At 36.1% G+C, this 13,586-nt stretch overlaps 1 protein-coding gene across 2 annotated transcripts in view; it reads right to left on the bottom strand.

Moving 5' to 3' along the window:
- Window positions 1-13,586, bottom strand: part of LOC150087841 (spectrin alpha chain-like) — a 455,664-nt gene that overhangs the window by 146,614 nt on the left and 295,464 nt on the right. For both annotated transcript variants that reach the window (XM_090369231.1, XM_090369232.1), the window contains 2 exons: window positions 10,505-10,694; window positions 6,055-6,158 (listed from right to left, as the gene is read on the bottom strand). In XM_090369231.1, coding sequence (XP_090225357.1) covers window positions 6,055-6,158; window positions 10,505-10,694 — 294 coding nt within the window. The remainder of the gene's footprint in view (window positions 1-6,054; window positions 6,159-10,504; window positions 10,695-13,586) is intronic.

Genomic DNA, 13,586 nt, shown 5'->3' with positions numbered 1-13,586 from the left:
ATGGTTTGAGCAGGCTCAATGCTGATGGAATACTTCTGCTTGCTCAGATTAAGAACCTGGGGGGGGAGGGGCATAGATTCAAATTGAAGAAAGACAGTTGTAGAATAGATGTGCAGAAGTTTGCCTTTAGCCAGCGGGTAATTGATTGCTGGAACAGACTTCCATCTGTTGTTGTGGAAGTTGATAAATAAATTTAAGTTGTTGTGGAAGTTAAATAAATTTAAGGCTGAACTAAACAAACTTTTGGAGTGACTGGATGGGTGAAATGGGAAGGTTTTTTTTTTTTTTCTTTTTTTTTTTGGGTGATGCTATATAAGCTTGCTTTCTTGCATCATATGCCTCAACTAATGCTAATGCTATAACAGTATGAAATTCTCATGAAATTCATACAGAATATAATGACAAATATGACTTTCTTCAACTGATTTGTTATTTATTTTGCATGGAGATAGCTGTAAAAAAAAATCACTATCAGAACTAAAGAATAACACCATTCATCTGAAAACACATTTGGCTACATTCTGACAATGTTAAATACATAATGAAAAACATCTACAGTTAGGTTATATAAAAAATGACATTGCTTTCTGGCAACCCCAATACAAAGGTGTTTTATTATGCTAGTACCATTTTTAACCATACAATAAGTGGCACATTTTCCAACAAGAGTGAAAAGCATATTTTCAAGGAACTTGGCAATGTTAGCAGTCAGCTGATCATGCATAAAATACAGTGACAAAAGATAGATACCTAGCACACTGATCAAGGCATTAATGCTCAACTTTTGGTGGAATGACAAGAATTTTCACGAGCCCATTTCTGCTAGTTGTGGAAGTTATTTATCCATTCTTTGTGAATTATACCTTGTCTCTTCATAATAATAGAAAACTTTAGTTTACCAACAACAGTGTGAAAGGACTAATAACATAAATTTACACAACACTTAGCACTATTGGACTGAAGAGCATGAACAACTGAGTGCTAAAAGGATGTGACTAATCAAAATGCTCTATTTATCAGACAAAACTTTGAGATAACTCGAAATGTCTCCCAATGCCGGTTGACAGCTTACCAGCATGCAGAATGTTTTCTTCATCTTATAGACTGGCTATCTACTGATTACCTCTGCAGTTCAACACTAGCAGAGTGGAACTGTGGAGATGACATCTTAAAGAAGTCAATGAAAATTACTAGAAACAGAATGTTTCCTGTTAGAAAATCAACAGGAGGTCTTTCTTTCAAATTAAACACTCAAAGCACTCTTTAAATGCACACAATAATACATAACTAGCTTCTCTGATGAGATACACTGGACAGACTTGATGCAGTGGTCAGCGAACATCCCTTGGTCCATATTTTATAAAATGGATCAAGTAATGTACAGGGTGTCTCAAAATTATTGGTACAAACATTTAGGGGAGGTAGGTAACATCTAAAGGAATGTGAATTGCATAGGAACCCATAACTGGAAACGTCACCGTAAGTCGGTATATGGCGCTGTTCATCAGTTCGCGAGAAGGAAAATTTTTGGTTTACTCATTCAAGCAGTAGTCGCCGCACGAAGAGCATGCATCGATATACAAACTGTGAACTGGCAGACATGCACCTAGTGTATGGATTAGCAGAGGGCAATGGACGAGCCGCTCAATGAATTTATGGAGAACGCATCCCAGACAGACATGTACCGGACCACTGTTTGTTTGTGCATGTGCATCAAAATTTGTGCGATTATGGGTCATTTAGAGGTAACAGGAGTAGTGCGGGCAGACCACGTTCGACGCGAACTCCTGCCATGGCAAAAAGTGTGTTGAATGCCGTCCAGAATAATCCTACTACCAGCACACATGCCGTTGCCTCTGCCTTAGGAGTGTCTCGTTGCAGTGTACAGTGTGTCTGGCACGATGATTCCTTACACCCCTTTCATCTCCAAAGGGTTCAGTTACTGCTCCCCCAAGATCATCCTGCACGTGTGGCTTTTGCGCAGTGGTTTCTCCAAGAAAGTGTTCAAGACTTGAATTTTCCAGCCTATGTTTTGTTCACGGATGAGGCTTATTTCACTCGGGAAGGCTTATTCAATCAGCACAATGCTCATGTGTGGGCTCACGACAACCCACACGGTGTGCGCCCTCATGCGGCACAACACTGCTTCGCAATAAATGTATGGGCAGGTATGGTCGGTGACTGCTTAGTCAGCCCATACCTGTTACCATCCCGCATGAACTCCGCTAAATATCGGATCTTTCTTGAACAAGTTCTACCAAGGTTACTTGACGATGTTCCAGCAAATGTGAGACGCAACATTTGGTTTCAACATGATGGGGCGCCTGCCCATTATGGAAGGTGTGTTCGTGACCATTTGAACAGACGTTTTGGGCGTCGATGGATTGGCCGTGGTGGACCCGTTGCCTGGCCCCCACGCTCACCTGATTTATCGAGCCTTGATTTCTTTCTGTGGGGGGGGCCCTCAAATCTATTGTGTATGAATCGCCTGTGGAGATGGAAATGGACCTCGTGGCGAGATTCATCTGTGCTGCTGCTACTGTCAAAGAAACTCCAGGTATGTTCGACCGTGTCTGCCAATCCGTGCTGCGTCGGTGTCATGCATGCATCACGTCTCATGGTGAAACCTTCGAGCATCCGTTGTAACATCATGAAATGCATCCATCTCGTACTCCATTGTTAATATTATGTCAAATAAATGTTTGCCACTAATACTGTCTTGTGTCATTTCTGCTTCTTGTGCCTCTGCTACTACTTTCCAGTGACATTTCCAGTTATGGGTTCCTATGCGATTCGTACCAATATTTTTGAGACACTCTGTATATACATAAAGCAATTGAATAAGTAAAAAAAATTTTGATAGACTACAAAAATTTCAAGAAACTTTTAACTTGATGTAACAAAAAGATATTTTCAAATCCATGTTCATAACAAAGTCTTTATTACTGATTTTTCAATATGTACCTAACAATATTGATAAAGGATTATCATACTTAATGTCTAAGCTTGCATATGACACAAAGGCTAGCAGGGCAGGTTAATGACAGGAATCAAGGCATACTACTGCAACAAGACCTATAAAAATTAGGTAGATGGGCTGAGAAGTTGCAACTGAGGTTTACCACATATAAATGCAAGGTACTGCATATGTATAGCAGTAATCCCAGAATAACATAGCAATTAGGTGCACTCAAGGTGGTGGAAAACAATCTAGAGGTAACTGTACAGGCTGACATGAAGTTCCCTGAGCAGTGCAGATAGGCTGTTAGGATAGTTCATGGGTTTCTATCAATGATATATAGGAATTTTGCCAGCAGGAACAAGAAAATGATTATCCTGTTGTATAAGACAATGGTTAGGCTACACATGGAGTACTGCATATAGGTCTGGAAGCCTCATTTTAGGAAGTATGAATGGGCACAAAGAAGAGCAACAAGATTAATAAGGGCACAAAAGAATACTCTTACCAAGAAAGGCTTAAGTTCTGTAAACAATAGCATCTGGAAATGAGGAATCTGCTAGGAGACCTGACTGAAGTGTTTAAGGCTTTAAATGGGTTGAGTAAACTAAATACTAATGGTATCCTTTTCTTGGACAACACACACAAGGGGGAATAAATTCAAATTGAAGAAGGGTGGTTGCAAGTTGTTGTTGTTACCAGATTTTATCAGCATTAACAACTGTGTGTGTGTGTTCACAAGGCAATTGGTGTATTGTGTGGGCTGAAAACCTTGGAATAATAATAGAGAGTGAAGGTAGTAGGGGACCCCCATTTCTTTCATCTGTGACTGACTAACCACAACCTCAATTGAAGAGGCCCTTAGAAATTCCTCCAGTTGTAAACAGAAATTAGACTAAGACCTCTCAAAATGAGTGATAAGTGGCAAAACCACTACACTGTCACGGAGGGCAATGGTTGCAGAATAGATGTATGAAAGTTTCCTTTCAACTAGAAAGTCAATTGATTCATGGGACAAATTTCCATCAGGTGTCGTGGGAGTAGATAATATGATGAATACAATGAAGAATTCAAGAAATTATCAGAAGGGATGGGTAAATGAAATTGGTAGTTTCTCTTTTTTTTCTTTTTTGATGTTGTGTAAGATTGTTTCCTGGCATCATTTTTCCACTGCTAATATTAACTTCTTTGTAAAATTTTTAGGTATTAATAAACTTTTCCAATAATAATAATAACATTGGCATGCATGACAACAGGGAATGATTCATTTCTTTCACTAGCTACAACCACATAAAAACTGAAGTACTGGAATGTTTTTACCAAACCATCTGTTGATATAGCATGTTAGTTGGTCAATGTACAAGTACAAGGTGTGGCAATAAAGTTCCCAGACACTGGTGCTGTTGCGATCATGTTTGATGAGTTTGAAAATAAACAGAAGTAGTATGTTGCAGTTAAAACTTCCTCCAACAGATGGTTATTTGTTGTTGTTATTTGGTTTTTAGGAGCATTAGCAACTAAGGCCATATTGCTCGGGGAATATGCAGTGGTCATTCCCTGATCTTACCACACCCTCCGCATTTGGTGGTGACGGGCTCGAACCCCGGTCTAATCAAGAAGCGTGTGCTATGCACTGTTGCTCCTTCCCACCTGGCTACGGAGGCGCCCAACAGATGGTGGTACAGAGATTGTCCTGTAAGGCTGATAGGTTGCTAGTAACAACCAGTTTCATTAGTAGTGTTAATATTCCATGTCACAATTTTTCAAAGGAGCAATGAACAAATATCAAATTTTGCTATAGTGCATGTGACCAAAAGACTGGCAAAATTTCCAGACCATCAAGCTATAAACTGAGAAAATCTGCCACAGAAACATATGAAATGTTAAAAACTGTTTATGGTGATGAAATGTTAAGCCATACAAGTGTTTGAATGGTATAAGTGTTTCAAAGATGGGCACAAGGGTGTTAGTGATGACCGAAAAATTTGAGCGTCTGTCAACCTCTCGAAATGAGGACAGAGTTGCAAAAGTTCGGGAAATTGTGGCAAGAGATGGTCATTTGACCCCTCAGAATAATGGCTGATGAGAATTGGATATGAATAAGGAGATGATTCATCAAATTCTGCAAAGAAAAAGGAAGGCTGTTCAAAATTTGTGCCATGCAGCCTCACAGATGAGCACTGAAGAGTAAAACTCATCCAGACTTGTATTGTCAACTGTATTGTCACTGGAGATGAGTGTTGGGTGTTTCAGATGAAACATCACAGCATACAGAGGAAAAGGCCCAAAAAGTTTTTTTTATGGAAGTTCAGGATCAAGACGATGCTAATCATGTTTCTTGACAAAAAAGGCATGATTCAGAAGGAATTTTTACTTGAAGCGGAGAGAATCAATACTGTGTTCTATGTACCAGTGCTTCAAAAATTAGTAATAGTATTTGCCATATAGTGCAAAGAAGCCAAAGGCTTTTTCTACACTGGCAAAAAAAAAATAATAAATAAAAATAATAAAAAAATAAACTATTGATGTGCACTTCCTGGTGAGGCAGCAATTTCAAAAGAAAGGCAGCTGGTTCTTGTTGCACAACAATGGTCCCGCTCATTCCACACTTGTTATGAAGACAATTTTGATGAATCAACACTGTATAGATTAATCCTCCACCCTACTCTTCTAATCTAGCACCAGGACTTGTTCTTCTTTCCTAAGGTGAAAACTGCCCTCAAAGGAAACAGGCTTCAGGATATTGAGAGCATACAGAAAAATGTAACAGGCGAACTGAACATCTTCTCTTTGAAAGTCTTTGCTGACTTTTTCAGACACTTTTAGAACAGTGTAATAAGTGTATTCACTCAGGTGATGATCACTTTGAATAAAAGTAAAACCATTTTTGAGCTCCTTCATCTGTGTTCTTTTTACTGCACTAGTCCAGAACTTAATTGTCACCCCTTGTATGCCAATGCTCCAAAGTACAAATTCTTTGTATAAGATGAACACAAGGGTTTTTAACAAAAATATTTTGGTGGGGGAAAAATGTCTTTAGTATTTGGACAGATCTAGTAAAGAAAGCTAATCATAAACAAAGTTTCAAACGTTACCTTTCGAGCACCTGATCTTTCTTTTCAGTAATATCTTCTGAAGCATAGTGATCAGCTCCTATCAGTTGGTCAGCTAATACAGCCAATGATATTATTTTCTCTTCCTGTTTAAATGCAATTGAATATTATTAAACAATAACAACATTAAAAATAATTAACATATCATCAATACCAGATTTCTGTTAATAAAATTTTTGTTGCATAATTCTGTGTTTCTATGTTCATTTTGTGAAGAAGTGGGTCAAAAACAAAGAAGGATAACATTTAGGAATTTATTTCTCACAATGCAAAGTTAAGTGTCTTAAAAATCATACACACATAGCACTCGGATTTTACTAATTGTAAACAGCTGTAAAGTATAGGTGTGAGCAATTTAATTAAATTACAGTTAGTAAACTCCTAATTACAGTGTGATGTTTACCTACTTTAGTTACTGTTCCTGCATACTGTCTTTTGAAATTAATATTAAATGTAAATAACTTAAGAAAAATAATATATTGTTAAGGAATTTTCTTAAGTGCAAGCAGGTGCACTCAGGTTTAACTGGTCTCAGTGACAGAAAATTTCCTCATGCACCAACCATATAGCCCATGGAACTATATCTCATAATATCTCTCAAATTTTCACTCTATTAAAAATCTGAAAAAATAAAATTAAAATTAGATCATGTTATTACACAATTCATATAAAATAATAGTTTAAGGAAAACTTTCCACCTAACATAATAATATAATAGCAGTTTCATTTAATGTTAATTTTACTCATTTGTGTTATTGGATTTATCACTAACACTATACAGAGTATGTCAGAAGTCTAGACCAAATTCAAATAAAATTCTCAGTCACTATTTCTTGAAAGAGGCAAGAGTGCACACATCTGTTAGAAAGGTGATCCTGTTATTTTCCAGAAATACAAGATGCAATTCATGCTAATTATCTTCAAAAGGGCGCCCCATCACCATGACACATTACTCCAACCTTCTATCTTGTTTTCATATAGCTGTCAAAAAAAAAAAAAAAAAAAAAATGCTGACCAAAGGTGTGCCTATTAAGCGATAACTACCAAATGATACACTCATCATCATCATCATCATCATCATCATCATCAGCCATTTTCAATCCACTGCAGGATGAAGGCCTCTCCAGCAACTTTCCAGTTCCTTCTATTTTGAGCACTGGCCATCCATTTACTACCCACAAACTCGTGAATTTTATCTATCCATCTCTGCCTTTGTCTTCCAGGTTTTCTTCTAGCTCCTCTTGGATACCATTCTGTTATTTTCTTAGTCCATCTGTCATCATGTCTTCGAGCTATGTGTCCTGCCCAAGACCATTTTAGTTCTTTAGTTTTGATAAGAATGTCCTTTACTTGAGTTTGTTGCCTAATCCATGTGTTTCTCTTCTTATCTAACAGTCTGATTCCCAATATGATTCGTTCCATTCTTCGCTGTGTAGTTCTCAGCTTCTCTTCCATTCTTTTGGTGAGTGCCCAAGTTTCACCACTTCCATAAGTCATGGTGGGGAGTATACATTGGTTCATTATTTTACGTTTCAGACAAACTGGGATATTGCTCTTCAGTATGTGACTATATTTCCTGAATGCTATCCATCCAAAATTTATTCTTCTCTTGACTTCCAGCCATTTATCATTATTACAGCTAATAACTTGTCCCAGATAAGTATATGACTCCACCTTTTCAATTACTGCTCCTTCAATCATTATTTCCCTTTCTGTGGCATACTTGTTCATCATTACTTTTGTTTTAGCCATATTCATCTTTAGTCCAAAATCCTTACTAGCTGTGCATAACTGATTAAGATTTTCCTCTAATTCTTTGGGATCGTGGCTTACGACCACAATGTCATCTGCAAATCGTAAATGGTTTAGGTACTCTCCGTTCACATTGACTCCTTTCTGCGACCAGTCTAATCTTCTGAAAGCTTCCTCAAGGGCAGCAGTAAACAGCTTCGGAGATATTGTGTCTCCTTGTTGAACTCCTTTCTCAATTTTAAATTTCCTACTGTCTTTGTCTAGTCTAATAAAGGAGGTAGCACACTCATATATTTTCTTCAAAATCATAATATATGGGGTATCAATGTCTTGTCTTTCCAGTGCCCGAAACATTGCCTTATGCTGTATGGAGTCAAATGCCTTTTCATAATCCACAAATGCCAGGCATAATGGTGTTTTATATTCATTTGCTTTCTCCATTAGCTGTGATATTACATGAAGGTGATCGATAGTTGAGAATCCTGTCCTAAAGCCAGCTTGCTCTTTCGGTTGATTCTCATCAAGTATTCTTTCTAATCTGTTAGTAATGACCCTTGTGAACAACTTGTAGATGTGGGATAACAAACTAATTGGTCTATAATTTCCAATTTCTGATTTATCTCCTTTCTTATGCAGCAAAACTATGATTGCATTATTCCACTGCTTAGGCGTCACACCTTTTCTAATGCACTTTGTGAAGAGCCTTGCCAGTTTTTGTGTTATGTCTCTTCCTCCCTTTACCAACTCTACAGTAACTTCATCTTCCCCCGGGGCTTTCTGATTCTTCATTTCCTTCAATGCATGTTCTACCTCATCAGGAAGAATATCGGGTATGTCGTATGTGTTGCTACTTTGCAATCCATCTTCCCCACTGCTGGCATCATTCCACTGCTCCATGTATAATTCTCTATAGTAGTCTTCTGCTATTTGAATTATGCCTTCTCTGCTGTTTATAAGTACACCATCGCTATTCTTCAGTTTCAGTATCATTTGTCTTTCTGTATTACTGCTCATGGCTACTGATTTAAATCCTTTGTTTTCCCTTAATGCTTGTTCTACTTTTCTTGTGTTAAATCTTCTTATGTCCTCTCTGAGTCTCTTTCTAATGGCTTTGCATAACTCAGTATACTCAATTTTCTCCCTGTCAGTGTTTTTCTTGCTCTTCATTTGTCGTCTTTGGTTCATCATGACAAGTGTTTCTTGACTAATTTTTTCTTCTTTGGATTTCTTTTTCCCTATAGGTTTCTTGGGCTTTATCACTTTCAAAAAGTTGTAATATTCCTCGTCAATATCTTGGTCCTGAGCAGTCTGCAGAAGCTCAAACTTGTTCTTAAGTTCCAGTACATACTGCTTTTTCTCCTCTTCTGTTATCTCAAAGACCTTTGTATTATTTACTTGAGTCAGTTTTTTCCTTTCCTTTCCTACATCTATATCACTATTACACCACAATTATTATCTTTGTTAATAGGACAACATTCTGAAACTTTGCCAGTCCCTTGGTCATACACTACCTTACCTCTTAATGAGCAGAATACCCAGGAAAGAAAGGGAAGGGAGATGACATCAGAAGAAGCTGAATGACTTCTGACTGGACAATCAGAGGAACTCAGTAATCCCCATCCTACCCTCTAAAGGTTCTCTTGTAACTATATACACAGCTTAATTACTTTAACCTAAATAAAAAAACAAAATAAAAATAATTTTTTATAAGTTGATAAAAAATAAGGAAATTTTTATTCATTGAATTTTTTTAATTGGTCTCTTATATATAATTCACATAGAGGGCCTTACAGTGACCAAATCAATGGGTTTCTCTTCAAAATCATTCATAAAGATATTTGACATCAACGGTGAGAGCAGAATAGGGTTAATGCACATAACCAAAAGACTGGCAGAATTTCCAGGACATCATGCTATTAACAAAAGTAATAATTGCAATGTAATAGTATATTAATTGGTAGTCATCTCTTAATGGAAATAACCTGCATTGGAAACAACTCTTTTAAAGTTATGATCAGGAAAAGGTGTCAAAGAAAATATCTTTGACACCTGAATTTGAAATTTTTCTGCATCTACTATATTCTCTTTATCTTGCCCCTGAAGAAATTTTCCTCTTTCCTTCCTCTAAAGAGCATTTTCTTAATGATGATGATGATGATGACAGTGATTTCACAGACTGTATCATGGTTCCAAGAGTAACCAAAGATATTCTACAAAAATGATCTCCAGAAGTCTACATGGCAAAAAACTTGTTCCTTTTTGGCTAGTCACTACATAGAAAAGGCCTAATTTTCATAATTTCCAATTCTGTCACGAGAGGTTCTAGTGAATAGATCTTTTACTAAACCATTCTCATATATTTGATCAGTAAAAGGACTGCTAATGAGAAATATCGATTCATTATGTTCACATGCCTGTTCACAACTTAGTGTCAGAAATACAACCAGCATGACCACTTGGATTATGAAAGTTTTAAAAAAAAATGGCATTGTGAATATAATGCAGCTTTATAATATGTTTTAGTTTGATAAAGTTTACAGTGCTGCTGAAAAAATAATTACGAGAAATATTCATATATGCCTGCATTGTGTGGTTCTAACTTCACAGGTCAAAGAGACCTAAGTGCAACCACAACAATTAAAAAAAAATCTATGACTTCTAACAAGTTAATATAGTTTACCTGGGCACTAATAGCTTTATCAAAATCTTCATGTTTCTTAATCATTGCCTCCACATTATCACCTCCCATATCATCAGAAGTAAGAAAAGCTTCTCTGCTGGCCATCCAATTTTCTGCTTGTTCACAATCTCTATAAAATAACTGTAGTTCCAAACACTGGTCTAATTTCATCCTTCTTGCTATCCAAGCCCTGTTCAACAAATCAAAGAAAAATTATTAATTAAAAAATGTAATAATGATAATCAATTTTAAGAATACAAATATCACCTGTATACACCATTACAACAATCTTAGTAAGCAACTAACTTCAAAAGATAAATAAATCATTAATCACACATATAATGGAAATCATGTACATGGCTCAAACAAATATTTTATGTTATAGTAAGGAAATCACTGAAGAAATAATCTAAACAGTAGTCTCTTATTTATACAGGATTTTGTATTCTTAATATGAATTTGAATTCATGAAAAAAATTCTTCTACGTACCTACTAAATAGGTAAATAATAACTTCAATACAATATAAAAATCAACAAGACTATAGTAAAATAATTAAAACACAATACAATATAAAAATCAACAAGACTATAGTAAAATAATTAAAACACAATACAAATATAAAACACTTCCATGCTAAACATTTACATGTCTTAAAGCAAAGGGAATATGTCTAGCAAAGTAAGACTGCAGCCATTATTTCTTATGGATTATAATAAGTAATTAATGCATATCACATGGCGAAAATAGAAAAAAATTATGCACGGTATTATGAAATGCAATAAATCATATATTAAAATTATTGTTTTGTTTATACATTTAAAAGTACTTCAATTTTTTGAAGGTACATTTTGACATCTCATCACATATCAAAATGTTGAAGTGCATTGAATGATGTGTGTGTTAAATTTTGCTTTAAAAATCAGAAAAACCATAAGTAAAAACACTTGATCTTCTTAAAATAGCATATGGGGAATCTACAATGGGCCCAGTGGCATAGCCAGGTTAGGGTCAGCAGGTACATTGTATCCCCTGATGCCAAAATCTGGTATTTTGGCACTTTTTTAGAAAAGTAATACTGTGATATATTCATTGTACAACTTACTTAAGTATTTATTCAATGTTTTTAAAAATATTAACTTTTATATCTATAAATTCATTGTTCTTTACAATAAAATTACATGCATCACATATTGTCTGCCGACCGGGCTAGCCGAATGGGTAAAGTACCTGCCCGGCAACCCAAAGGTCGCGGGTTCGATTCCCGCCTCGGGCTTGGATCAAAGTACTGCAAAAACCTTGGGAGGTGCAATATGGCCACAGAAGCCGATGCGCCAACAACTACCAAATCAAAAAAAAAAAAAAACATATTGTCTTTAATGCACATTAACACACTTGCTAATATCATTTGCTTTTTTTTGTGTTCAGTGTATTGTATTAATGTTGTGGCCATTATTAAATATACAGAGTGTCCCAAAAAGGTGTAACCAATTTTAAATGTTTGTAACAAATGTAATTTTAATGATAGAAACACAAAACTTTACATTCAGTGTTCAAACCTAGTTTGAACACTAAATGTAAACATCAATCCATTTATATCTTTGCAGACACAAAGAGAACCTTCCATTTGATAATAACCCATAAACTTTTCATTTCAGTTTCTAAACACAAAAATCCTCATGGTTTTTGCCAGCAAATTCCACTACTGCAACCTAGATCCTAATAGCTCAGCCTGTTGCTTTGAAAGATTTAAATCCCTAACAAAATCATTAAGTTCACTTTGCTTATTAAGTGTGGGGTTTTGTCATTTTCAGGATGGTAACTAGGATTGGCAGACTAAGAGGAGGGCAGGTATGGGCTCTAGTGACTTTTTCTCTTCTTCAGGAATAGTGATTTCTTCACAACTAGGTGGAGGAATAGGAATGGGGAGTTCCAGTGTGTGTGTGGCACTGATCTTATTGTGGACAGAAGGTTGGGGTTTAAGGGCTACAGACAGCTACATTTAAGGGCTAAAGACAGCTTGTAAACAAGTTGTCTTTCACAGAGGCACCTGGCCAACAGAAATATAATACGGTCCAAACATACTACCACATAATAAGGATTATAGAAATATAACTCAGAGCAGCCATTCCTCAGGGCCATAAAACTAAAAATAGGTATTAGTATACCATTAAACAACACAGATATGTCACTTTTGTTACAATAAATTCGACTGGGAAAGGTACAGAGTGTGATGTTGGACGATTTTGTTGATTTTGAAGCTATTTAAGTTTTTTTTAAAACTGTTTTTCATTTTTCTAAAAAATGTGAAGTGATAGAAACTTTTTACTGTTCACAATCAGTGCATACAAATTAACAAAAAATGCTTACTTTCACCCATGTTAGCAAAACTTTGTTGATCACTGTTATTATTAATATTTCAATATTTCATTCTCACTTCATTAATACCCATTAATAAAAATAATAATCATAAAATAAAAAGTAGTAATAGTAGTAGTAGTAGTAATAGTGGCACGTGATGCAAGAAAGCAAATGTATAAGCTTATGCAGCATCAGCCAAAAAAAAAAAAAAAAAATTCACACAACCATTCCCTCTAAATGTTTGTCCAGTTCCTCCTTAAATTTATTTAACCAACCAACTTCCACAACGACAGACGGAAGTTTGTTCCAGCAATTAACCACCTGCTGGCTAAAGGCAAATTTCCGCACATCTATTCAACATCTGTCTTTCCTTAATTTGAATTTATGCCCCCTTAGGTTCGAAATCTGAACAAGTGGAAGAATCCCATCAGAATTCAGCATGCTCAACTCATTCAAGGCCTTATACACTTCAATCAGATCACCTAGTCTCTAGCCACTGCAATTTGCAGAACTTTAGCCTCTCTTGGTAAGAAGATCCCTTCATTCCCCTCACCAATCTTGTTGCCCTTCTCTGTACATGCTCAAGTAAATCTACATTCTTCCTAAAATGAGGCCTCCAGACCTGTATGCAGTACTTAATGCATGGCCTGACCATTGCCTTATACAGAAAGACAATCACCTCCTTCCCCCTGCTAGCAAAATTCCAGTATATCACTGACAAA

The sequence above is a fragment of the Mastigoproctus giganteus genome, chromosome 3 (genome assembly GCF_048544385.1).
Source record: "Mastigoproctus giganteus isolate SK-2022 chromosome 3, ASM4854438v1, whole genome shotgun sequence".
Taxonomy (NCBI): Eukaryota; Metazoa; Arthropoda; class Arachnida; order Uropygi; family Thelyphonidae; genus Mastigoproctus; species Mastigoproctus giganteus.
This window is presented reverse-complemented; position numbering and strand designations above follow the sequence as displayed.